This window comes from Belonocnema kinseyi, chromosome 5, assembly GCF_010883055.1.
Source record: "Belonocnema kinseyi isolate 2016_QV_RU_SX_M_011 chromosome 5, B_treatae_v1, whole genome shotgun sequence".
Classification (NCBI taxonomy): Eukaryota; Metazoa; Arthropoda; class Insecta; order Hymenoptera; family Cynipidae; genus Belonocnema; species Belonocnema kinseyi.
Genome location: NC_046661.1, coordinates 122,899,342 through 122,925,887, shown reverse-complemented (window position 1 = coordinate 122,925,887; position 26,546 = coordinate 122,899,342). Strand labels below are relative to the sequence as shown.

At 27.6% G+C, this 26,546-nt stretch overlaps 1 protein-coding gene across 1 annotated transcript in view; it reads left to right on the top strand.

Moving 5' to 3' along the window:
• Positions 1 to 17,992, top strand: part of LOC117173867 (hemicentin-1-like) — a 208,528-nt gene extending 190,536 nt beyond the window's left edge. The window contains exons 11-14 of the mRNA XM_033362513.1: positions 1,799 to 2,107; positions 8,119 to 8,442; positions 11,056 to 11,243; positions 17,717 to 17,992. Of these exons, the coding sequence (XP_033218404.1) occupies positions 1,799 to 2,107; positions 8,119 to 8,442; positions 11,056 to 11,243; positions 17,717 to 17,992 (1,097 nt within the window). The remainder of the gene's footprint in view (positions 1 to 1,798; positions 2,108 to 8,118; positions 8,443 to 11,055; positions 11,244 to 17,716) is intronic.
• The last annotated feature ends 8,554 nt before the right edge of the window (positions 17,993 to 26,546 follow it).

Sequence of the window (26,546 nt, the reverse complement as noted above, 5' to 3'; positions counted from 1 at the left end):
TACCGAATTAACAATTATATTCGATTTTGAAGATATCTTTGCTCAACTTTAAGGACAAATTCTGGAAGAAAAAGAAATCGCAACCTACTGCAGACAAAATAGTGTAATCTCTAAGTGTATTTTTAATATTGACTGTTTGATGTCTCGTGTATTTTCTTTCGCTTTAGGTAAAAATTGTAATTCTTATTAAATCTTCATTATTCACTTCTTTTTTTGTTCTTTAGAATATTTTCTATAATGTGCTACAATGTTCTTTGAATCTTTCTTGGCAATGCACAATTAATTTTCAGACAGGAAATTATTTTTAAAAAAATTAGAATATATAAAATAATTACCTAGTTCGCGTTTTACAATAATAAAAAATTACAATTTTTACCTAACTCACAAAAAAAACACAGAATAGCATATAAATAATATTTTATAGACAATTTCTACTATTTTTTTCTGAAGGGTCCTCAGACTTCTCGTTTAAAATTTATCATATTTACCAATGGGGTTATTTTTCTTGATTTTATCAACCATTTTAAATATTATTTAATTTTGACGTTATGTATAGATTTGAACTACAACAACAAAGAATTACATTTTCGACAAAATAGTCAAGTTTTTAAGCCAAAAGACGAATTTTTTAAGTAGATAGTTGAATTTTCAAGAACAAGATGAATTCTCAACAAAAGTTGTAATAGTTGATATTTCAACCAAAAAAGCAAAATTTTAATTGAATTTTCAACATAAAAATATGATTCGTCAATACAAAATGAATTTTCGACCAAAATAGTTGCATTTTAACTAATGAGGATGACTTTATAACAATATTGTTGAATTTTTAACCAAGTACTTAAACTCTAAACCAAAAATATAATATTCAGGAGGATCCAACTGAATAAGAATTAATAGAGATAGAAATACAAGGAAAAAAATTACTAACATTAGGGAGGCCGCAAAAATTTATTTAAAAAAAAAGTCCTACATTTTTCTTTAGCCCATTTTTCAATTTCCTTCGCAATTAATATTCAAAGTCCAAAATCCTAATCTTGTAAGATTTGAGCAGGGAATCTTTAACCCTCTGATGGCGCACTGGGTGTAATAAAAATTCAGAGATAAAAATTGTGTAAAATACATGTTTTTTAACATTGCAGGTGTGAAATAAAATCTTTAGAATGTCAGGAATACAGCTGTACAAGTTTGTTATTAATATTTTAATGAGGCAAAAGTTCGTAAAATTCTAAACAAAAAAATTTGAAAAAGGATCGAAAAATATCAAAAATAGCAAAAATCGCATCTTCATCGGGTATATCCTGAAAATTGTGTGAAATTAAAAAAAAATCATAGTGATTCATAAACTGTACACTTCCAACTGTAACGTAGTCTTATCAGTTTTCTTTGTCATAAAAAAGTATACTTATTTTTCAAATTTGAAGATTTATGAATATATACCCACAACGCGCTCAAATGATTATAACTCGAATAGATGTAGACTACTGTGTTGGGTCACATGCCTGACAATTAGGCCTTATTTGTCCCCTAATTCAGCAACCCCACCCCCACTCCCCTCTCCATATCTTTTTCACAATTTTCACTTTTCTACTATCTTTGGGTGGCTGCACACCCAAGATACCATCAAAGGGTTAATAAATGGACAAAAAACAATTTCTAATTGAAATTTTAAACATTTACTAAACATCCTTCAAAGTTATTTATACTTATTTATGTAAAGTACATCTAATAGAAAAGCTCTGACTTTTTTCAATTTTTTTTCTAAATCTCTCCACTCTGATTGGATGCTTTTTACTTTTAGGTCGACCGGACATGGTCCACAATTGCACAACTTCTAACACATCGACAAATGCCTTCACGGTGAAGTGTACTGAGGGTTTCAATGGTGGTCTACCTCAATCGTTCCTTCTTGAGGTGAGGGAAACTAATAGCCAAGAATTGAAAGCAAACCTATCTTCTTCGGTGCCCCGATTTAGTGTAACGAATCTGGATTCTGGGGCACTTTATCAGGCCTGCGTATTTGCATACAATGATAAGGGTCGCAGTGAGCCTCTGGTTGTCCAGGCAGGAACCTTGAGGTTACCTGAAAAGCAGTTGACTTCGGAAGCAGGTAAAAATCTTAATTATTAGATATTATTCTTCCCTTTATTCATAATAATGTAAAGCAAAAGAGCAAGAGTCAGAGCATCTTCACAGTAAACCCCAGGAATAAATTTAATCTTTAAATTGGATAAAAACGCTGCATCACGTTTATCTGATGAAGATAAAATTGATCTGATGAAAATATTTTATTGACATATGTGATGTGTCAAACTTCTGCATCTATGTTTACCGGAAACATTTTCTCCATAAATTTGAAAATCCTTGAGGTATTCGTTTTTTTTTAATCGTATCACTTTATTTAAATAATTTTAACCAAAAAATCATTCACCTTTACTTGCAGAATACATAGGCTGCACTTTGGTTAGTTTATACTTCATAGTTAGTCTGGGATCCAAGAGCACATTTTCACAAGCACAAGAGTCCATTTTAGGTCCTGATGATTGTTATTATTTGACATTTTTTGTGTTTATTAAAAAAATATCACCTGTCTGAATGTTATTAAAGTTTTTTAAATATTTTTTCATAATCATTTAAAGAAGTGCGTTATGTAAAAATTTGATTCTGTTGTATGTTGATTTAATTGATAGTTTTCGAGAATAACAATAAAATAGCGTTCTAATAAAAAACCATTTCTACAGTATATTTTTTTAATTAGAATATTAGTTTAATTTTTACAAACCTCAAAATAAATAGAAAGTTTTCGTGTCTGTGTGTACGATTGTTAGTCACAGCATCAAATCATGACAGCGGGTGGACTTGGAAGCTGCAGGATTGAAACCTCGACTGAAGCCTCACACACAAGTGTTCCAAAGAAATTGTCTTCGTCTCAGCGAGTACTTTATGATTACAAACAAAAATTATGAAATGACAAAAAATATATTAAAGGAATAGTTTTTCATTAAAATGCTATTTTATTGTTTTTATCGAAAACTATCAATTAGATCAACATATACCATCAAACAAATATGTGCATATCACACTTCTTTAAATGATTATGACAAAATATTTTTAAAACCTTAATAACTTTCAGAGAGGTGACATTTTTTACTTAAACACAAAAAATGTCAAATAACAAAGCGACCGGAAATTTGCTATATGCACCAGATATATTCGGAATCAGGAGAAAATTCTGTACAAGAATCAATCATCAAATCACCAAGAACTAAAATGGACCCCGATGAAGACTTCAAAAATTGTAAACAAACACTATAAAGTATAAATTAACCAAAGTGCAGCCTATGTATTCTTTTAGTGTGAGAGAATGATTTTTTGCATAAAATCATTTCACTAAAGTGAGACAATTTAAAAATGAATACCGGAAGTATTTTCAAGTTTATGGAGGAAATTTTTTCGATGAACCTAGACGCAGCCACTTGACATATCACATATGTCAAATAAATAGTTTGTCACATAAATTTCATCTTTCCTCAGATAAACGTGCTGCAGAGCTTTTATCCAATTCAAAAATCAAATGTATTCCTAGGGTTTTAATGTGTTAATATACTTATACTATTACATAATCATTGCCTACGGATCTGTATGCTTCTAATAAATTGTCCATCTAGCCCCCTCAAACTCCTTTATATAATTCTCAGCCCATCGATTCTTTTTCTAACTCCATTAGATCTTATTACGTTTTTTTAATTTTCATAATAATTTTAGTTCTATTCAGCATTTTCTATTCACTACACAGTGCCTAATTGTACCAAAAAGCATCAGAATATTTGCATCAGGGATCCGAAACGTTTCCTTGGAAGGAATATATATTATCATCAGGGAATAACAAAAATTCTCAACGACTTTTCAGAATAGATGGAGCTATGAATTAAAAAATTTTTTAATTAGATTTTTTCTGAAAAAAGATCTTCTACTTCGCTCCGCTGTGGTTTAATTCCCAGCAGAGCGAAAAAGGTCTTTTTCCAGAAAAAAAATAATTTTAAAAACTTTTACTTTAGACTTTTTAAGCTTTTTCAAGATTCGTTGTGGATTTTTAACGAGGAGTTAATTACTCGGATTTTTTGCTTAAACTAGATTGCAAGATGTAAGATTGTAGAGAAACTACAAAAGAACTAATTATTTGTTACCACTAAGAAAAATTATATGGAACTACAAAAAAAATAGAAATGCTGCAGAAATAAACTTTACACAGCAAAAGTCTGTGAGTTCTCTTCATATCTTTCAAATTGTTCAAAATTTAATTAAATCTATTAAAATCTGTTTAAATGTATTACAGGTTGTGAAATCCCAAAAAATCTTCAAAATTATTAGGGTTCCTGTTAACCCTAATCTGCTATCTTTTATTTGTTGTTGTGCGTAGATTTTCCGTTAGATTAAACTTTTCGATTAAAGTTATCTAGAAAAATCGTTAAAATCCCTATAAATCTTTGAAATACCTTCAAATCCTTGGATCTTTGATGAAATCCTGTAAATCATGTAAATTCCTCGAAATACGTAAAAGTCCCTTAAAATATGTGAAATCGCTAAGAATCTCTTGAAATTCAATAAAATTTCATGTATTTCCCGAAATTTTCTAGAAAAATGTATAAATCTTTAATAAATCTTCAAAATTATGTAAAGTCCTCCAGAATCCCTTAAAATCCTTTGAACTCTTTCGAGATCGTAAAAAAACATTTCAAAATGTATAAATCATTTTAGGCCCTTGAATATAATTTGAATCAAACCTGTTCATTGAAGTTCTACAGAAAAAACGTCAAAATTCCTAGAAATCCCTTCAAATCCTTGGAGATTAATCAAATCCTTTAAATCTTGCGAAATTTCTTGAGATGTATCAAAATCCGTTGAAATTCAAATAAATTTCATGTATTGTCCGAAGTTTTCTAGAATTCATTTAATATCTTTTAAAATTCTACCAATAACTTCAAAATCGCTTGCAATCTTTTGTATTTCTCAAAATTCTTTAGAATCCCTTAAAATCCCTTAAAGTCCTTGGAGATCGTAGAAATCCATTTGAAAAAGTTTAAATCATATAAAAGCCCTTGAATATGATTTGAATTAAACCTATACATTAAATTTCTCTTTTAAAACCCCCGTTTTAATCCCTAGAAATCTTTAAAATATCTTAAAATCCTTAGAGATTTATAAAAACCCTTGAAATATTTTTAAATGATTAGAATTGCTAGAAATCCCTTGAACTTTAATTTAATTTATTTTTCATAGTTTCATAGTTGGAATTTCGTTTACTGTCATTTATTTTATAAAGTTTACTATAAATCCCTTCAAATAGTTTGAAATCCTACAAAATTCTTCGAGATCCCTTAACACCTTTTGAAGAAAGTACAAATCCTCCGAAATCCCTTAAAATTTTTCGAAATTTCTTGAAATCCGTGAAAATATTTGTAATCTCTTAAAAACCAATGTTTTCGCTTGAAAACGGTGGAAATATTCAGAAATCCCATAAAACCCTTTCAAAAGCCTTAAGATCCGTGAAAGTCCCTTGAAATCGGGTGAAATCCTTTGGAACCCCTGAACGAAATCGCTTAAAATTAATGGAAATTCTCGGGAGTTCAAATTAAATTATAAATTAGTCATACAAATTTTTTGAAGATACCGTTTAAATTCCTATAAGTCTTGGAAATCATTTAACTTTGTACAATTCCTTGAAACTCCTTAAAATCACTTGAAACCTTTAAAACCACTAGAAACCCATCCTTTAATTTAATTTAATTATTTGAAATGCCTTGATTTTTTTTTAAATCTCTGGAAATCCTTTCACTGTAAATCCCAGGGAGATTGTTTATCTGAAGTTAGATAAATACTTAGGAAACAATTGACGACTACAATTATCCTAAGACGGATAATTTTTATCCACCTTATGATAAAAATTATCTGTCAACGGATAATTGTACTTTTTAATTATTTGCAGCTTTTTCATCCAACTTCTGGTTTATAATATCTCTGGGATTTACTGTTTTGTAATCCTTTGAAATCGCCGGAAATGTTTGGAAATCTGTAAAATCCCCTAAACTCCCTTGAAATATTTTTAAATTCCATGAAATCCGTGAAAATATTTTTAAATCTTTTATATACCGTTGAATTCTTTTTAAATTAACTAAAATATTTTTGAATCCTCACAATCCTTTAAAATGCCTTCAAATCAGTGGAAGTCCCTATATATTTTTTGAAATATTTTGGAATCCCTTAAAACCTTCTGATATGTTTGGAAAACTTCCAAATGTTTGAATCAACTCTTTTATATTTCAACATCCCTGATTTCTATAATGACTGCTTGGTACTGATTTGTGCAATGCATTTTTAAGAGTTGCGAAAAAATTATAACAAATTTATAATAGGCAAGTCATTATAGAGCTATACTTAATTTTCTTTAATATTTGTTCGTAAGGGTTATGACAAAGTATTGTAAAAGATTGCCTTGGATTTCAAAGTATTGCAGTATTATTTATTACAATTTAAACCCCTAAAATCCAGATATTCGGAAAATGGCATTTTCGTATCAAATTTCTAAAGCAACTGTAATCTAAAAAACTTCAATGTTACGTTTAATTTTGTTGATTAAGCTGCAATGTTTGATGTTTCGCAGTTAATGAAATTATCGTTCGAATTATTGGAAATTGTTGAATACTCCTCGCCAATAATTTTTCAATAATTAATAATTCAGTTCGTAATTTTACCAATAAGTGCTATGGTAATTCCACACATATTATCATGAATATCTTCACAAGCAGTCACTAAAATATTCTTGCTAATTTACCAATATCCTTCCAACCTTCTCTCCAGTATTAAATATTTGTACATTCTCATCATACATAGGTAAATGAGAATATATTGCGTTTTCGATCAATAATTATATCCGCAAAAGCCGCTAAACTTTAAAGCTTTCAAGCAACGAATGTTGGCGCGCGCGCGCGCGCGCGCGCGTGTGTGTGTGTGGGTGTGTGTGTGTGTGTGTGTGTGTGTGTGTGTGTGTGTGTGTGAAGTTGAGGATTATCAAATATAAAAGCCTTGCAAATTATAATTCAAATAATTAGACTTTTTTTACAAATTCAACAACTTACAATAATTAGGGAAAAAATTAAAATGTCAGTTCATCTACATGAAAAATTAGAAATTATGAAGCTTTTTGAATTGAAAATTGTCATATTAAATATATTTCGGCATAAAACTTAATGTTACGTTTCGAGACCATCATGATCTTATTATCGCAAGCCTTGGCACTTATGACATTTTATAAATTCGGCAGAAAATTAAATGTTGAATAGGAACTCAAGTAGAAAAATCCGTGATTTCTGCCACGAAATTAAAGTAAACTGGCTGTTGTCAAGATTTTTTATAAAACTAATACTTTGAACTGGAGATATTATGTAATTATTTTAAAAAATTTAAGATAGAGACCACTCTCATCTATATATCTTATGAATTTTTCATATTGTTACATCATTTTTCCAGTGCGAAATGTTATTTTTATCAGAGATCTGGACAATACCCTTTTTAAATTAATTTTGTGGCAGAACTAATAACATGATTAATTATTTTCCTGCCGAATTTCTAAATAATTTTAATAATTATAAGGTCTAATTTTGAGAGCAGGCTGTTTTTGAAATGTAACACGTAAGTTTTATCCGGAAATGTATTTAATAAAAAATTTTAATGGCCTGGAAATCGCCAGAGCATATCATTTGATGTTCGACTTTTGGTGTTTTTTTAGACGTAAAAGAAAAAAATACACTGTTCAGAGGCTTCAATCAGAAAGCATTAAAAAATTGTCCAATTTTCAAGTTTATTAAAGAGAAGAATATTCAAAAGTATAAAACCTCCCATCTTAAGAAATATTTCAAGTTTTCGGTTAATAAATTTGAAATTCAAAGTAATTTCTGACCTGATGTGAATAAACTCAGAAAATTTTTAAATTATATTTTTCTGCAAAAAGATCTACTCAATTCACTCCACTGGGATTCGAACCACAGGACTTCCGGTGGCCGGTTAAAATAATTAAAAATTAATCAATTTAATTTTATATTGTGACAAATAATTTTGTTACAGAAAGACCAAAACAGCACGTAAAATTGACACCTATGTTGAGTATCATGATAGGGGTGGTTGCAGCTCTCGTAATCGTGGCTGTGATCGTAATGATAGTCCTGAAACTTCAACATTCACACGTGGATGACCAAGGTAAACCCCATGTGGAAGATCACGACAAAGTCACCAAAACCATTCCTATTCAGCGAGAGCTTCGATTCAGAGAAGGCAGTAATGTGATAACAGATGAAAAATATCCCACTAGTCCCTTTAGGAAATTAGAAAGTGGTGATGTCAGCGAGAGTGATGAGAAAAACCCTGACATCATTCCCCAACAAATTAATGGTATGTATTACCCTCTAAAATATATGATTGAAATATCCAAAAATTTTGATAAATTGAAAATAAGATCTTTAAGTGGGGGAGTGAATTACTACTAAGAAAAAATTTTCTCGTTATTTTCCGGTTTTTCCCGACCCAAAATGATTTTTTTTTTTAGACAATTATAATTTTGAAGCTGAACAATATTCAAATTGTAATTGAAGGGTTTCAGTACTAAACTAGATAGTCCAAATTTTCTGCACTTGTCTACCATATTCTTCTTCTTTTTTTTAATTCCATAACCTCTTACCTTTTTTTAACCGTTTCCTGAATATTTGTCATTTATTTCAGAACCGAAGTACCAATCAAATTCCAAACTAAAATATTAAATCTTCATTTTCTACTACTTTTAACGAAGCATCGTCTTTTAGAGTGCAATATCGTTCCATTAAATCTTTATTTTCCGGGGAAAAAATTTTTTTTGGGTGTAAACTTTTTTATTATGATTTAGCCTCTCCATATTTCAGAAGCAAGTTTTCACTATTTTTCAAATTGGAAAATAGAATCTTAGTCGCTATCCAAAGTTTAATTTTCAAAGCCCATGTAATTCAAACCTTTAAATTCTTGAATGATTTACTCAGAATTGGTCAACTTTTTTTAACAAAAAGAAACTCATTTTCTCTCAGTTTGGTAACAGAATATCTCGGAAGTAGGTTTTTATTTTTCGTTTAAACTGAAATTTGCAATTTTTACCGTGATCCGCAACCGAGCCTGTTCCAAATTTTATATTTCTGTCACTTTTGAGTTTGTATACTTCCACAGTCTATTTCTCGGAAACAGATACTTTTTTTACTGATTCATTTTTGGCCCTAACTCAGAAACCTTCAAAGCGAAACCATTGTGAAATTATTTCTCGAAAAAGCCTAATTTTATATCGAAATTATGTCGAAATGGTTCCATCAAAAAATGATGAGGTGGGTTTTTGAGTCACAAGATTCAAATTTGTGGCAAACATTTTTCAAATTTCAAAAATTCAGCAATTTAAAATTTCAACCATTTTTTAAATTTCACTCGAATTTTAATTTTGAAGAAATTGGTATATTTTTGTAAAAGCAAAACGAGGGAGTTTTTCGAATCTTAGAATACAAATTTGAGGGCAAGATTCATAAATTTGTTAATTTGACTTAAAATTTGGGACATTTAATTAAATTGGTAGTTTCGCATGAAGGAGAGAGAGAAAGTTTTTCGAGTCCAGAAAATATAAATTTTGGGTCAAAATTCAGAATTTCAAAAAGGTAACTTAAATTTGGGAAATTTCATTCCATTCGTATATTTCCATGAAATTGGGGGCGCGGGTTTTTTTTAGACACAGAACACAAATCTAGCGTCAAAATTCTAACATTCCAAAAAGCGACTTAAGTTTTGAAAATTCTATTCAATTGGTGAATTTCTATGAATGTCAGCAAGAGAATGTTTTTTGAGTCACAGAACATAAAACTAGAGTCAAATTAAAAAAATTCAATAGGTTTAATTAATATCTCGAAAATGTTATTAAATAAGCAAATTTCCATGAATATCATAACCTGGGAGTGTTGCGAGTCACAGAACACAAAATTTGTGGTAAAAATACAAAAATTAAAAAAGCTCATTTAATTTTTGAAAATTGTATATGTTGGTAGATTTCTATAAAATGCAATACGAGGGCGTTCATTAAGTAACAGAAGCTGAATTTCAGGTAAAAATCAAAAAGATTCCAGAATTATACTTGAAATTTTTAATATATTAATAAATTTGTAGATTCCTTATAAAATTTTTGAATTTTCGAATGTTCTGTGGCTCGATTAACCACCTTTTTATTAACTTGCATGAAAACGCAATAATAAAAATAAATTGTTTAAATATCTAACTTTTTCGCATTTTGATTTATAACCTTAAATTCGTATTCTTCTACTCGAAACCCCCTTTACTAATGACTCTTATAAAACTCAGCGAATTTAACGAATTTCTTCAAAATTTATAATAATAATTTGAATTTTTGAATTTCAAACTCAAATTTACATTTAAAAATTCCAAAAATCAGTATCAACTCTCGCGGAATATCGCAAATTCATTGAATTTTTTCAAATCTAAATCTGGAACGGTCATATTTTCGTTCGGAATACAAAACCCTGAGAAATTTAAATTATTTATGATAAAAAAAATTTCATATTAAAGCCTCTTGAAATAATATTTATATAATTGAAATTAATCATTGTGGTGAAATTCTATTTAATAATGTCCAAATTCAAGCATTTCAATCGGAAAATTATTCAAATTAGAAAATTCTAGATTTACAATTAATAAACCAGAAATTTTTCTATTGTAAATGTTTAAATTCTTCGTCTCAAAAAAATCTCAGTCATGTACCGGTTATCCAGTCCAGTGTCCATCCTAATTTTTTTCTCAATTTTTCTAAACTCGTTGGATTAAAATTCTGGAGACCTTCAAATTTAATTAATTTTGAATTCAATTTTAAACTATTTAAACAAATGAAATGGTTTTGGATTTGAATTTTTCCTAATTAATGCCGCGATTGTATTTGAATTTGATAGAATGAGGAGAATAGTATGGATTAAATGGGATTAATTTAATTTGCAGGAGACGAGCCATCAGAGTATTTGCGAAAACGAAGGCTCATCTCCACGATAGAGACATCCCCTGCGAGAAGCTTAACAGAGCACTCGAGTTCATCTATGAGTACTCATGGAAATTATGTAGGATACTGCACTATTCGAAATGGATTGCCACTTCGTGAGCTTTCTAATATATCAACGAAACATAAAAGCGTGAGTATTTCAAAGCTTTATTTTACTTCTTAAATGTCCTAATTAACTAGATATACTATGTTATTGCTTCTTAACCTAGTGGAAAACTTTTACAGCAAGTAAACAAAAAACTATAACAATTTTTATAGAAATCTACAAATGAATGTATTAAGTTTCAACCAAAATTACAGAAAAGTAAAACTTTTTGTATTCTTACGATTTTTTTTAATTTGTGTACTTTTCTGTACATGGCTATATTTTATTGAAGTTTTCATTTACTACAAGAATTTATATCTATACAAATCGGCAGGAATTCACATGTTTTGCAGCCAGAAAAAATGATAACCATTACAAAAAAGCTTCTATGTTTAAACTTTAAAGGAATGGTAAAATATTAAAATACAATAATGAATAATCGTTATTAAATAGCAAATCATTACGTTTAAACTGCAAAATAAAAAATTAACAATTGAGAAAGAATTGAAAAAGGTAATTGCCGTTAAAAGATTTAACATCTTAAAAATGACAGTTTTTAAAATTAAAGTTATAAAAACTGAACTGCAAATAAAAATAAACAAAGCCACTAAACTACGAAATAATAACATATATTTCAATTTTATACATTATAAAGTTTAAATTTTTCAAAATATATAAATTCACACATAATTTTCAATTCAACATGTTCAACAATAATTTAAATTTTTTTAAATATTTTAAATTATATAATTTTAATCAATTTTAAGCTGTCACAATTAATTTAAAAATAAATGATTCCTGGATAATTGACAAATTTTGTAAAAATTTAATGAAAATTTTTCCATTATCTTGGAAGTCGAATTGTTTCTACCATTTTTCGAAAATTCTGCCAGATTAAAAAATTGCTATAAATTCTTCCACAATCTTTTTTGAACAATCTTTGTAAATATTCTTTTAGAATTAATTTTTTTACTAAATCTTCAAAATACGTAATATTTTGAAATCGCTTTGAGTTATAAATTATTTTTGCATTTTTTCAAAACTTCTAAATATACCTTAAACTTACTTGAATATTTTTCAAAGCAATAATTGTTCAATTTTTATTTATTAATCAAAACATTTTTTCTATCTTCTCAAATATTCTTTCGACATTAATTTTTCAAAATAAAAAATGATTTCACATTTTCTCAGCAATATTAAGAAAAATGTGTATTTTCTTAAAAGTGTTGAAGATCTTTAAAAAGCTTAACAATTTTATTTCGTTATCACATTTTCTATTCTTAATAAGCTTGAGATTATTTTAAAGCTAACCATCTTGATCCGATACGGAATTAAAGTTATTTGCTTTTCTAAAAATTGATATAATATAATTCAATAAAATCCATCGCTTTTATTATTAAAGCAACAGTGATGACTATTTCACTGAATGTTATATTATCTTGCAGAATAAACTTATACGCACTTCTAAAGAATTTGTTTTAATTAAAATGTATTTCCATGTCTGAATTAATTTACAGAAAATTATTTTGAAAAGTAAGCAATATCTGTGATTTACAATTGCGTTTCATAGATGTGGACATCGAGGTAAAATTTTAATAAAAAAAAATATGTGTAACTGAGATTGCTGCTTGATCTGTGATTTATAATTTGTTATGATACGATTGTTTAAATTAAACAAAGTAATTAAATTAAAAGTAATTAAAGTAAACAAATTGTTTAAATAACAAAAAATATTGGTAAAAGAACAATATTTTAAAAATTGTAGTTACTTGTAGAAACTTATATAGTACACATATTTTACAAAAGTTGACAGTTCGAAAAGTTTTGCTGCTGATTCTAAAAGTGTTGCTTGTAAAAATGCATATTCTTTTGGTTCAAATTTGTAAATTTCTAGAATGAACCAGCAGTATTTAAAAACATAATTTTATATACAGTTTCCCAACATTTCAACTTTTGTGATATCTTCTATATTTTTTGTGAAGATTTGTAATTTTTTGCAGTAATTAACCTAGAATTAAAAGTATTCTTATGACGTCAAACATCCAAATAAGAAATGTAAAATCCTGTAGTTTTCTGTAATATCTTGTCGATTTTTATGAAAAGTAAACAAAAAATATATTAATAAAAAGTTATACAAAATTTTTTACTGTAGAAGCTCATACTTTATTGTTATTCTTTTACTTGTCTACAAGAAAATAACAGACAAAATTAGCTACTTGTACTGATTTGTATTCTGTTTTAAATTTCGTACATATGTTAAGAAAAAATTACATTTGTAGAAATGTTCTAATTTCTTGTAAAAAATTTGTTTCGCCAGGGTAACATATTTTATCACTTCAATCAACTCTTGATTGGTATACTCATTTCCTATCACAAAGATAAAATTGTGTAGAGCGACAATTTTTTTAAGCTTTAAAGTTCTAATATTTCAAAATTCTGGCTGTTTCACTAGAAAAGACAACTTTTAAAACGAGTATTAAATAAAAAAGGAAGCAATATATGCCTGCTATCTCTTAGTACTATAGAAAATATCGCCCTCCCTGTTTCGCGAGTTGTTCTGAGTAGACGCTGATATGTACCACTGACCAACTGACTGACAAAACATTATAATTCACTACCCGTGATATTTGTGACTAATTATCGACCAATACTACTAAGACTTCCCATGCTGTTTTAATGACTGACTATACTTTCTTATGTACCACTACACCCCCACCAGTTTTAAATGGCTGGCTACTTTGAAATCTGATCTGTACTGCTGAAACATTGATGTCTGACTAAACGTCGACCTATATTACTCGGCACCTTAGAACCCTCCTTTTCCTCCTCCCACAGGGTCAAACAAATGTCTGGCCATATATCGATATGCACTACTGTAACCAGCCACTTCGCGATCCTCTTGCATGTCTGACTACTCATATATCTGCACTACTGAGCTCTTGCAAGATTTTCCTTTACCATCCTTCTTTCCCAATTTTCTGACTACACATCGACCTGTACTACTGAAAATTCTCTAGTACGATATTTATTTACGTCATTTTTGGTAGTAATCTAGAATCTCGACTTTTTCGAATTTTAGGTTTTTTTAAATATCTTTGTTCTTACTCAAAGTGAAGGATTAAGAAAAGGAGCTCAAGAGAGTTGATAATCCATACCAAAACAAAAAGTATAAAGGCAATGAAATATCACATATTTGTTATAAATAATTAGATAAATGCAAATGGACTCATGGCAATTAGCAATGATTTATCAATTGATTTGCACTAAATTTAAACAATTTATAAACAAAAGCCGTTTTTTGATTTAACTGATGAAAAATAATAAATTATTTGTTACTTTGTAAATAAACCTTATGAACAAGTATCCGCTGCAGGTGTTTATGATGAAATAGTTCCATACGAAAATGTCATTCACTTATTAGGTTTAGTCGTATCATAACAATTGATGATTCTTCAAACAAATGTAACTAAAAAATGCACTGTGTAGCTATTTTTAGAGTTAAAAACTTCGTTTTTTCGACGTAGTGGAGTATATATAATGAATTTCTAGACCTTAAGGGAGCTTAGATGATAATTCACCATTTTCATTGTTAACAATAATTATTCAAACAAATTTGTTTCATCTTATACATTTTATAATAACAAAAGTGCGTTTTTTCAAGCTATTAGCAGCGTCTTATCTTGTGTTGGCTCTGTGCTATTGATTATAATAGTTTATAATTGCTTAATCAAACTTGATTAATAAATCTATTTTTCGGCTATTTCTAAAGGTAAAAACTTGTGTTTTTTTTTAAATAATGGAGTTAAATAACTTATTTCTAGACCTTTCGGAAGCTTATCATACAATAAATAATACTTATAGTTAAGAACAATTGTTTTAAAAACTTTTTATCGCCTTAGGCATTAAAAAAAAACATTTTTTCAGGTATTTGCAGCCTGTTATTTATTATTTGCTCTGTGATATTGATCAGTGACAATTAATAATTTTTTTAACAAATCTAAATAACATAACGAACTGTTAATAACTAACTTTTGAACTTTTTTAGAAACCTCAATAACGAACCACAATTTTTACTGTCATTATTAAGTTTATAAACAAATTTCATGTCCTCTCATACATTTTAAAAATGAAATTATTAATAAAAATAACAAACATGTATCTTGATCAATGTTTCTGAAAAAAAAAGTTTTAAAATTAGTTCTCAGCAGTTAATTGCGTTGAAAAGACCAAGTCTTTACCTCCAGAAAAACTGAAAATGCATTTGTTAATTAAATTTGTTTAAACAATAATAAACTGTTATTGTATGACCAAATCTTATCAGTAAGTGACATTTTCGTATATATTTTGACTGATTCAGTTGAAAAAAGCTTGATTTAATTTATCATAAATACCTGATGTTGCTGTCTTTAACTTCTTTAAATTTAGGGTAATTTAATTGACGAATCACTTCTGATCTTCATAAATCTATTATCACTCACTTATTTGTTTATAAACAATTCAATATATTTTTTAACAGTTTTGGATCTATTAGACATCTTTTCTGAATAAATACTTCATTGATTTTAGGTATTTTAGATTAAATCCCAGTATTTTTTGAAAAAATCTTTTTTTATTGAATAAAAAAAAAACGTTTTTCAATCCGACCTTGCCACATTCATGCGAAATTTCATTGGCTTCAAAGAAAATGTTTAAATCGGCTGAAAAACGCTTCTGAATATCAATTTCTCCACAAACATTTTTTGCCGTGTGCGATGCGCCCCAGAAACGGAAATATTGGCACACAAAGTTACATAACTTTTTAATTTTTTAATTATAAAAACCACAGGACTTTCGAGCTAATACTTAGATCTATTGAATTAGTGCAAAATGTTATTAAAAAGTACATCACTAAACTCTTTTTTAAAAAAACCATTTTTAATATCATTTTTTCGAAAAATAGATTAAATTACATTTTAATAGATTACTAGCTATTTCAAAGGAATTTATAGGAATGTAACAATATTAATGGATTTCGAAGAATCATAGGGATTTAAACTTTTTTAAAAAATTGTAATGACTCAGCTTAATTTAGTTTGAATTTCCGAGAATTTCCATGGATTTCAAAGGGTTTCGTCAAATTTCATAACAATTTCAGGGGATTTTGAATATTTCCAAACATATCAGGAGATTTTAGTTATTGAAAGGATTTTAAACGATTTAGATGGGATTCCACGAATTTTAAGGCTTTCCAAAGAGCTTTATTGAATTTCTAAGTATTTCATCTAATTTTAGAAGATTTTATTGATTTTCAAGAGATTAAAAATATTTCCACGGATTTCAAGGAATTTCGAAACATTTCGAAGTAGTTTGGAGGATTTCAAAGATTTCTACATATTTCCAAGGATTTAACATTTTTCCAAAGATATCAAGGAATTTTAAAGAATTTTGTGGGATTTAAAAAATTTTGTGGGATTTAATTAATTTTGTGGGATTTAAAGAATTTTGTGGGATTTCCTAATATTTTAAGAATTTAAAGTATGACAAGGAATTTCTCCAAATTTAAGGATTTTATAAAGTCCCCAAGAATTGCAAGGGATTTAAAAGATTTCTATGGTTTTGGACGGGGTTTTAAGTGAACTTTAGTGAATAAGTTTAATTCGAATTATATGTAAGGGCCTAAAGATTTCAAGAGATTTCAAGAACATTTTTCAAATAGAAAGGATTTTATTAAATCTGCAAGAATTGTTAGGGATACTTTACGGAATAAATTAAATTTTATTTCAAGGATTTTCTACGGATTTCAATCATTCAAATTAAGATTAAGATTTATGAGAACTCTAATTATTTTAAAGAGTGGGGAATTTCACAAGGTTTAATGGATTTGAACAGATTTAAACACATTTGAATTTAATTTAACATATTTCAAAGATATCAAGAAGATTTACAATTTTTTGCCGTGTAAAGTTTATTTATACAGGATCGCTATTTCTATGTTCCATATAAGATTATGAGTGATATAATATTACTAGGATATTAATAATAAGTTCTTCTGTAGTTTCTCTTCTTTTTACAATAATTCCTTCAATTTTTTGTATTCTTTATTCCAATGCTGAGTATCCTATAATTGATTTCATGTAATTATTTTCTATGATAAATTTCCCACAATCCATTAAATCTTTTTCAATTACATGCAATTCCACGCAATCTTGCAATTTAGTGTTCACTAAAAATTCTAATAATTAACCCCTCGCAATTTCCTATAGATTTCGAAAACTCAAATAAGAAATATGGTTCAATTTTTTGCTCGTAACTCTAATAGATGTCCTGAATGATTTTCCTAAAGATAAAGATCATTTTTTAACTTTATTGTCGTTTTTCAGTTAAACATTTTTGAGGAAGCACTTATAATTGTCTAATCGAGTTTTTTTAGGATTCAGACTTCATTATTTGACCTCTATTTTCAAAATAATAAAAAAGGCTCATTCGGACCACCCTAATATAAAATGGCTAATACATAAAAAAATTAATTTCTTTTCCAGTTTCAACCTATGGTTAGTGAAGTCTACGAAAGTGGGATGTGTACCTTGCCAAGGCAACACTGGCCCAATCAAAGTGTTCAATCCATGACAATGGGAAGAATGAGCCCATCAGTGCTATACACTAGCATGAACGTGGTGAATCGGACTTGTCAAGGTAGTTTAATTTTGACAAAGGAAGTCGAAGCCAGGATCCAAGGCCAGTGCTGCATCCAGTCCCAAAAGGACACATCCTTAGGTACCCCAATAGTAATGACCAAAAGAGAAAGTTCAGTGTGACGCTGAATTTCGCCGAATGTATCAGCAGAGAGTGAAAGAGAGGAAATGGAATTAATTTCTCGAATGCCTGAAAATTCGTTGTTTCCTTTAGTGAATTGTTTGAATGGTTTATCATCCAACGATACATAATTACGTCTCTTTGTTCAATCAAGTGCCCTTTTACATCGAAGGAATCTCGAAACTACTTAAATGATTATTACGTTGAGGGTGTATGTGTCAATCGTATGAATCCTGATCTGATCTGATCTGATGTGCGTTTCGTGTGTTGTAAATATCTTGAATATGAAAATATTTTATACAGATTGCTAGCGGAAAAACTCATCCCTTTTAATATACCTAATGTACAATTCGAGTTTACGATATCGATATGAATCTATGTAAACAGGTACATGTCTATGTAATTATAAATGTAAAAAGTGAAGCTTGAATAGAATAAACTGGACTGAGAAATATAATGGAAATAAAAATTAGAGAAAGATGTTGAAAACATATCGTTCAGGTTTCAAACAAGAGAGAGGCACTTATTTAATTGTACAAAGTACCATGACTTGTTCCGCTTTATTCTCGATTCAAGCTGATATTTTGTTCGCAGGTCTGTGTCATTTTTGTAAATCAAAGTGTTTGAAAAAGTTGGGAGGCAAACAATTTTTGTTCGAAATCAGGAAATTCCTATATTCCTACATTACCAACTTTTTTCTCAACAACTTACGTCCAAGCAGATTGAGATATCAAGTTGAAAGCCTAAAAAAGCACTATTCTAAACACACATTTTAATGATTACTTAAATTTTAGATTCTTTTGTATATTATATTATTAATTTCAAGCTTTTGAAATTTCAGGGCTATGAATTTTACTTATTTTCAATTTCAAAATATTTTGTAGTCCAGATTTCAAAATTTAAGTACACGAATATTTAAATTAGATGTTTTTCATTCGAAAAAAATTTTCAGGTCGGTTTAGATTCTGAAAATTTTGAATTTCATAGGCATTTCAGTACAAAATCGAATTTTAATTGCAATTTTTACACACTTCGATTACTTTTAATTTGAAATTTTTATTTAATCTTAATTTTAGATGTCTTTGAATTCTAAAAGCTTCAAGAGGAAATAAAATTTTAAACCTTTAAAAGCAGATTTATTTTCATCGAAAATTATTAATCAACGAGAGACTTTTGATTTTAGAACATGGAATTCAGCCGTTTCGTATGCAACGAAAAAATTTGGCACATTCTAAATTTGAATGACTCAAAAGATTTTAGTGTTGATGTCTTTTACATTCTAAGGCTTCCCGTTTGCAATTCTCGTAATTGTACGTAAAAAATTATTCGCCTGCTCTTCAAGTTTTAGTATTTAATCACTTTTGATTAAAAAATTTATCAATTCTTTAAACTATCATTCAGAAATTACTTTTGACAACTCTACATTTTTTTAATATTTACTTTTGAATGTTTTAAGTCTTAATGTTTTCGGATGATAATTTTTTTTTCTTTGAATGACCGAAAATTTCAATAGGACAAATGAAACAAAAATTCCCGATACTGTGAAATTCCCGAATAATAAAATGCCCCGATTGAAAAAGTCCCAAATAATAAAGTTTTTGAATAATTATAAAGTTCCCGAATTATAAAATTCCTGAATAATCAAATTCCCAGCATAAAATGTCTCCATTATAAAATCTCCCAATTCAAACAATTAACGAATTTTGGTAGAAACAGTATAGATTTTTTAAAAATACAATAATCCAATATTTTCATTAAAATATTTTCAAAGTTTCTATAATTATTGTTTGAATTTAAAATAATAATTGAAAAAAATATATTTCTAGATGAAATTTTTTAAAATTATAGTTATTTTAAATTTGAAGATAACGGTAATTATAGAAACTGTTCAGGAATTTTATTATCCTGGAATTTCCCAATTCGGGAATTTCGTTTTTCGGATTTTTTTCTTTCGTCCTATTTTAATCATATTCAACATTTAAAGAATATTTTATTCTACTAAAATTGTAAAAAGCTTTTAAGCGGATCAGTTTTAAATTCTAAAATATTTTTATTTTGGTAAATCTGACATTTTTAACTATATCATATATTCTTGAGGTAAAATCCACGTTCAAAATTCAATCAATATTAATTCTGATCTTCAAAAAAGAAATTACAATACTTTACAAATATTTTCTGGATTCCATATGCGTCAAATAAAAACTTCGTTTAGCTGTACAACAAAGATTTGTCTCCATTTCTGTTTTAATAAATTTTAATTTGAAATTATAAATTTTCTGATTTTCAAAACACTAATTATTTTTACAATAAATTACTAAATAAATCGCCTAATTTATGTCTAGAGTAATCAATGCAAACTTTATTTTTGTGAATGTCGATAAGATAAAATACTTTTATTAAACTTTGAGTGTAATAAAGTTGAAAATTTATTAACTTACTTTAAACTTTCAACGCACAAGATTTTGAAAAATTAAACCTTCTATCGGATTTTTTCTGCTTTTCAACAAACTTTTGTATTCCCAACAAATTGTTACGTGTCCTCAGGGATTGTCCAGAAACCACGTTACCAATCCTCCTTTTCTCCCTTTTTAAAGAATATTTGTTGTTTTTTTTTCGTTTTCCAAAAAAATTCTCCCCGTTTTCAATTTTTTATGTAAATTTTTGTGTTGGTTAAAAATTCTACTCTTTGGTTAAAAATTCAACTATTTTGTTCAAAATTCGCTTCTTTTTGGTAAGAAAGTAACTTTTTTAAACTGAAAATTAATTATCATATTTTTATTGAATAATTTATATTTTTTACTTTATTTAATCAAATATTTGATTTAAAAAATTTCTTTTTCACTTGAAAATGTATGTATTTTGTTGCAAATTCGAATTTTTTTGGTACAGGCCTAATTTTCTTTGTTAGAAATTCAAATGTTTTGTTGAAGATTCATCTCCTTGGTTCAAAATTTAACTATTTTGTTGAAATTTTATATGCTTTTTTTAAATTTAACTGTTTTTGATTTAAATAAAAATATGTTTTGATTGAAATATTATCAATTAAGGTTTTTCTTGAGAATTCTTGTATTTCGTTTGAAAATTTAACTAAGTTGCACTAGTTTGTTTAAAGTTAATTTTTTTGTGAAAATTCATAATCCTAGTTGAAAATTTATCTTATGAGTGGAAATTTCACCTTGTTTTTCTTAAATCAAAATATAACTATTCAATTTTTGGATAAGAATTTATATTTCCAATCCAAAATTTATCTTTTCTATATAAAAATTCCACTATTTGTTTAGAAATATATTTCTTTTGTTGATGATGCAACTATTTACTTAAAAATGAAACTATACATTTTTAGTTGAAAAATTTAACTGTTTTGTGAAAAATACATGTATTTTGTTGAAATTTCATCAGAAAAATAATCTTCATTTTTTTTTAATCATAATTTTGGTAGATGATGCAACTATTTCTTAGAAAAATTTTCTTTTTTAGTTGAATTCAATCGGTTCAATTTTTTGTTGAATTGATTTTACATAATCAAAAATGTAACTATTCCATTTTTGGTGAAAAACTTACGCTTTTAATGTTTGAAAATTCAACTATTTGAGTAAAAAATTATCTCTCTTGATCAAAAATTTCATTATTATTGAAAATTCAGCTTTGTATGTTTAAAATTCAATTATTTGGTTGAGTCACCTTTTGTGGTTGAAAATTTGACTATTTTGTTGAAAATTTTTCTATTAGATTGCAAATTCATGCATGAAATGTGAAATATCACATCTTTTCTTAAGAATTCTTTTTTTTCATTTGAGAACTGAACTATTCTTGCTTAAAAATTTAAATTTAAAAAAATTCAATGCTTAAAAATATCTTAAAGTTGGTAACGTATTTTATGGATGACCTCTTACCTTCAAATGCAGACTTGCCTACGATTGTATAATGTAAATAAAACAGTTTTCTTCTAATTATTGTACCAAGTATACTGTTGTTTTGAAATCTTTATCTCACTATTAGACACGCCGATGGAAGTTTCTAACATGTCGTACATTATGCTATAGTCTTACCATTACTGCCCGTCTAACACATAAGAACTTCATTGAAATTTCATCATCTGGACATCGTAACCATGAACCCTAGCTTTTAGGCTCGACAAAAAAAAGTCATATCCACTTTGTGGGGAAAAAGTGATCCGTGAGATAAGGCTGCATCCCATTAGCTTAAACTCATAAGAACCAACAAATAAACATCAGTTTTTCATGTAAGAAAATACAAAAAGTAAATTTTAATTTTAATTCAATAAAAATCTGATGCGCAGAGGATGTTTTCATAATTATAAATTTTTTTATTTTTATAGAGAATATCAAGTTCCTCCTTTCTTATCTAATACAACATTTAATTTTAAACTTCAGATCCAGTCCCTTTACAATCGAAAAAATTTTCTAATTCTTAATATCCTTTTTAGTTATAATATTTCAAAAGTTTATTTAAATTTATAAATTTGAAAACTTTTGAAATTAAAAAAAAGAAATCAGTGTGGAATTTTCTATATAATTTACAAAGTTAACTGTGTTTGCAATATTAAAGCGTAAAGTTTAAAGTGAGTTTCATGATCGAATATTTATCGCTGAGTTGAATTCTAAGATGAACTTATAGTGTTTATAAAACGAATTGTTATTCATTGCCAATGATGGAATTGATACTGTTACCAAAATTAGCGAGAAATCAAAACAAGATTTATGTAACAATTGCGATTATTCATACCGAGTGAAACACTACTAAATACTGAATAATAAAATATTATAAAGGATTTATCGACACTGGACAGTTACAAAAAATAAGTGCACTATATACAACTAACAGCTGCTAAATCCAATTAAGAAAAATAGTTCCTGTTATTTTTCGTCCAAACGGCAATATCTCCTTTCTAAGGTGCACGTCAGATTCAAAAAGGGCTTTTTTCTCTTTCAGAAAATGTTAAGGGTGATTTTATCTACTCCTTTTGTTTTAAAAATATTTTGTTTGTGAAAATTATCTGTGTAATTTTTCCATTTTTCAGGATCTATTTGTGTGACTCCTGACAAATAAAAGTTACATTTATACTAGATAAAAACTTTCTCCATGTAAAAAGGACTCCGAGGGGTTAATTACTCGGATTTTTGGTCTACACTAGATTCCAAAATTGCAATATTGCATGAGATTGCGAAAGATTTATTATTCCATGAGAATCAATTATAGGATAATCAACACTGGAATAAATAACATAACAATTTTGCAGGAATAATTGTTAAAAGTAGATCCAAAATGAAGAAATAAATAAACAAAGAAACTTCACATAGCAAAAATCTGTGAATTCGCTGGTATTTTTAAAATCTCTCAGAACTTAATTGAAATCTGTTAAAATCTCTTGAAATAGAACCAAAAAATATTGCATAAAATATAAATAATTTGTTGAATATACGTTGAATTAAACCTATTCATTAAGGTTCTCTATAAAAAAAGTTAAAATTCCGAGGAATTGTTTGAAATCCCTTGAAATCCTTATAGACATGAGAAAATCCTTAAATCTTGTAAAATTCGTTGAACTTTCTTAAAATCTCTTTCTTGAAATCTGTGGAGTCGCTAAAACTCCCTCGAAATTCAATGAAGTTTCATGTATTTTCCGAAGTTTTCTAGGAAATCTCTAAAATCTTTCAAAATTCTACAGGTTTCTACGAAATCCCTTAAAATTGGTTGTAAATCTTAAAATTCTTTGAAATCTCTTAAAATCCCTTGAACCCTTTGGGAATCATGAAAATCTATTTAAAAAAGTATGGATCATTTAAAATTCCTTAAATATAATTTGAATTGAACTTATTTATCAAGGTTTACTTTAAAACCCTGTTCAAATCACTAAAAACCTTTGAAATCTCTTGAAATCCTTGGAAACTTCTTAAAATCCATGAGTCTTGTGAAATTTCTTGAAATAACTTAAAATCCCTTAAAATCTTCAAGTTCTTGAATATAATTTGAATGGAACTTAGTTATTAAAGTTCTATTTTTAAAAACCCGTTTAAATCCTTGGAAACCTTTTAATTCCTTTAAAATCCAGGGGACCTCGATAAAACTCTTAAATCTTGTGAAATTTTCCAAAATACCTTAAAATCCCATGAAATGTTTGAAATTGCTAGAAATTCCTTGAAGTTTTATTTAATCTTACATGATTTTCAAAGTTCACTAGAAATATCTTGAAATATTTGGAAATCCTCCAACATTTGTTAAAATCCCTTGACATCTTTGGTAAAAGCAAAAATCATTAAAAAGCCCTTTTAATATTTCGAAATTCCTTGAAATCTCTTGAAATATTTTGAATCAATATAAATCCCTTGAAATTTTATTTCGTTTTATAGATTTCTATTTCAGTTTTCTATTTATTTATTTTTCAATATTTACCAGAAATATCTTCAAATAATGAAAATCCTGAAAAATTCTTCGAAATAACTTGACATCTTTGGAAAAAGTAAAAATCCTACCAAGTCCCTTAAATTAATGATTCTAAATTCCTTGAAATCCGTAGAATATTTGTAATCGCTTGAAAAGGAAAGGGAATTTTATTAATATATTTAGAAATATCACAAAACTCTTTAAAAGTCTTTTAATCTTTATTATCCCCTGAAATTGTTATGAAATCCGATCAAATTGCTTAAAATCCATAGCAATTCTCGGGAATTCAAACTAAATTAAACTAAGTCATTAAAATTGTCTACAAAACCGTTAAAATCCCAGCTATTCTTTAAAATTCTTTAATCTTGTAAAATTCTTTGAAATCCTTGAAAATACCTTGAAATCTTTAAAGTCGTTCTGAACCCCTTCAAAAGTAATTAAATTTAATTTATTCTCTAAGTTCAATAGAAATATCTTGAAATCTTTGAAACACCTTTATAATTCTTTAAAATCCTTCAAAATTGTTTTGATCTCTTGAATTCCTTTTAAAATCAATAAAAATCCCCGGAATTGTTTTGAAACATTTAAAATACTCTAAGTTCCCTTGAAATATTTCGAAATTCCTTAAAATCCGAGGAAATATTTTTTAATCTTTTGAAAACCGTTAAAATGTTTATAAAGTAATCTAAATATTTTTAAATCCTTTTAAATGTCTTAAAATCAGCGGAAGTCCCTGAAAATTTTTTGAAATCCTCTGGAATGCCTTAAAACCTTCTATTAATTTTGGAAATCTTTCAATATTTTAACATTCTTAATTTCTATACTCATTTTCTTATAATGATTTTGTAAGAATCATAAAAAAAATATTATTTGAAATTTAGTATAGGAAAATCATTAGAGACCTATACTGAATTTTCTATAAATTTTTTCGTACGTGGGATTACAAGGTATTATAAAAGATTGCGTGGGATTGCATTTTTTTCGCATGTTATTGCCTAAGATTGCAGGAGTGATTAACCCCTCGTTTAAGACTGCTTTTTGTCCACTCTAGTTCTTAAAAAGTTTCCAGATAAATCTCTTATGAACCAAAAATACCAGGTAACGTTTAGAATTGATAAAGCACTGATTAAGAATTTTTATCAGTACATAAAATGTGTAACTATAATTGAAAAATGAATATCCATAAGTTGCGAATCAGTCACAATCAAGTCGAGGTCAATTTGAATTGTCTCGTACGAGTTTGAAAATGAAACAGTTAAAAATGAATTTTTAAACAGTGCGTAACATTCTTTAACAGGAAGTTCTAAAAATATCCTTGATTTTTTAACAACACGCATTTTATATTATTTATTTTTAAATGAAAATCTGTCAATTCTATATGTTTCACCAGAAAATGATTTTAAGTTTTATAAGTGCAATTTTCAGTCTAATCTGTCTAATGAATATAAATTTTTGTAACTGAACATTTTCGAGATCTAGAAACTTCTTTTAATACGGACACGAACCATCGAACGTTATTTTTTGTTAATAAATTTGTTTTTTAAGTCTTAAACCAGTTTTTTAATAAAAATATAAGGAAATAAAGGATATTTTTCTAACTTTCCTAATACTACAAGCTTAACTGTAAATACGATATACATAACGTACACATCTATTGTAATGACGTATAAGACAGATTGCTATTTTCATGGGTACTATTACAACAAACTCTCTTGGGAATAAGTGTTGATTTAAGTATGAATATATTAGCCTGGTACGACGATATATAATCACGTTTTCTAATACTTTTAATACTCCAAAGACTTTTTTATGTTAAGAATATTTATTTAAAATTAATTTGTTAGAAATGTTTTCACTGATTTGTAAAAGAGGAATTTGTAATGGTTTCATGTCAAATCATAATTTTCTAAAATCTAAACATAACAATTTTAAGTCATTTAAATTTTTAACATAAATGTTTCAATTGATTGAAAATTTGTGATCTTCAAATATCGAATCTTCGAAGATAAAACATTTGAATTTTTACACATTTTTAGATTACAAATTTTGAACGCGTCCAACTAGAGAATTTTTAATTTAAGAACGATTTCAACCCTCAAGGCTTAATAATTAAGCCTTGAGGGTTGAAATCGTTTAAATTTGAAAATTCTG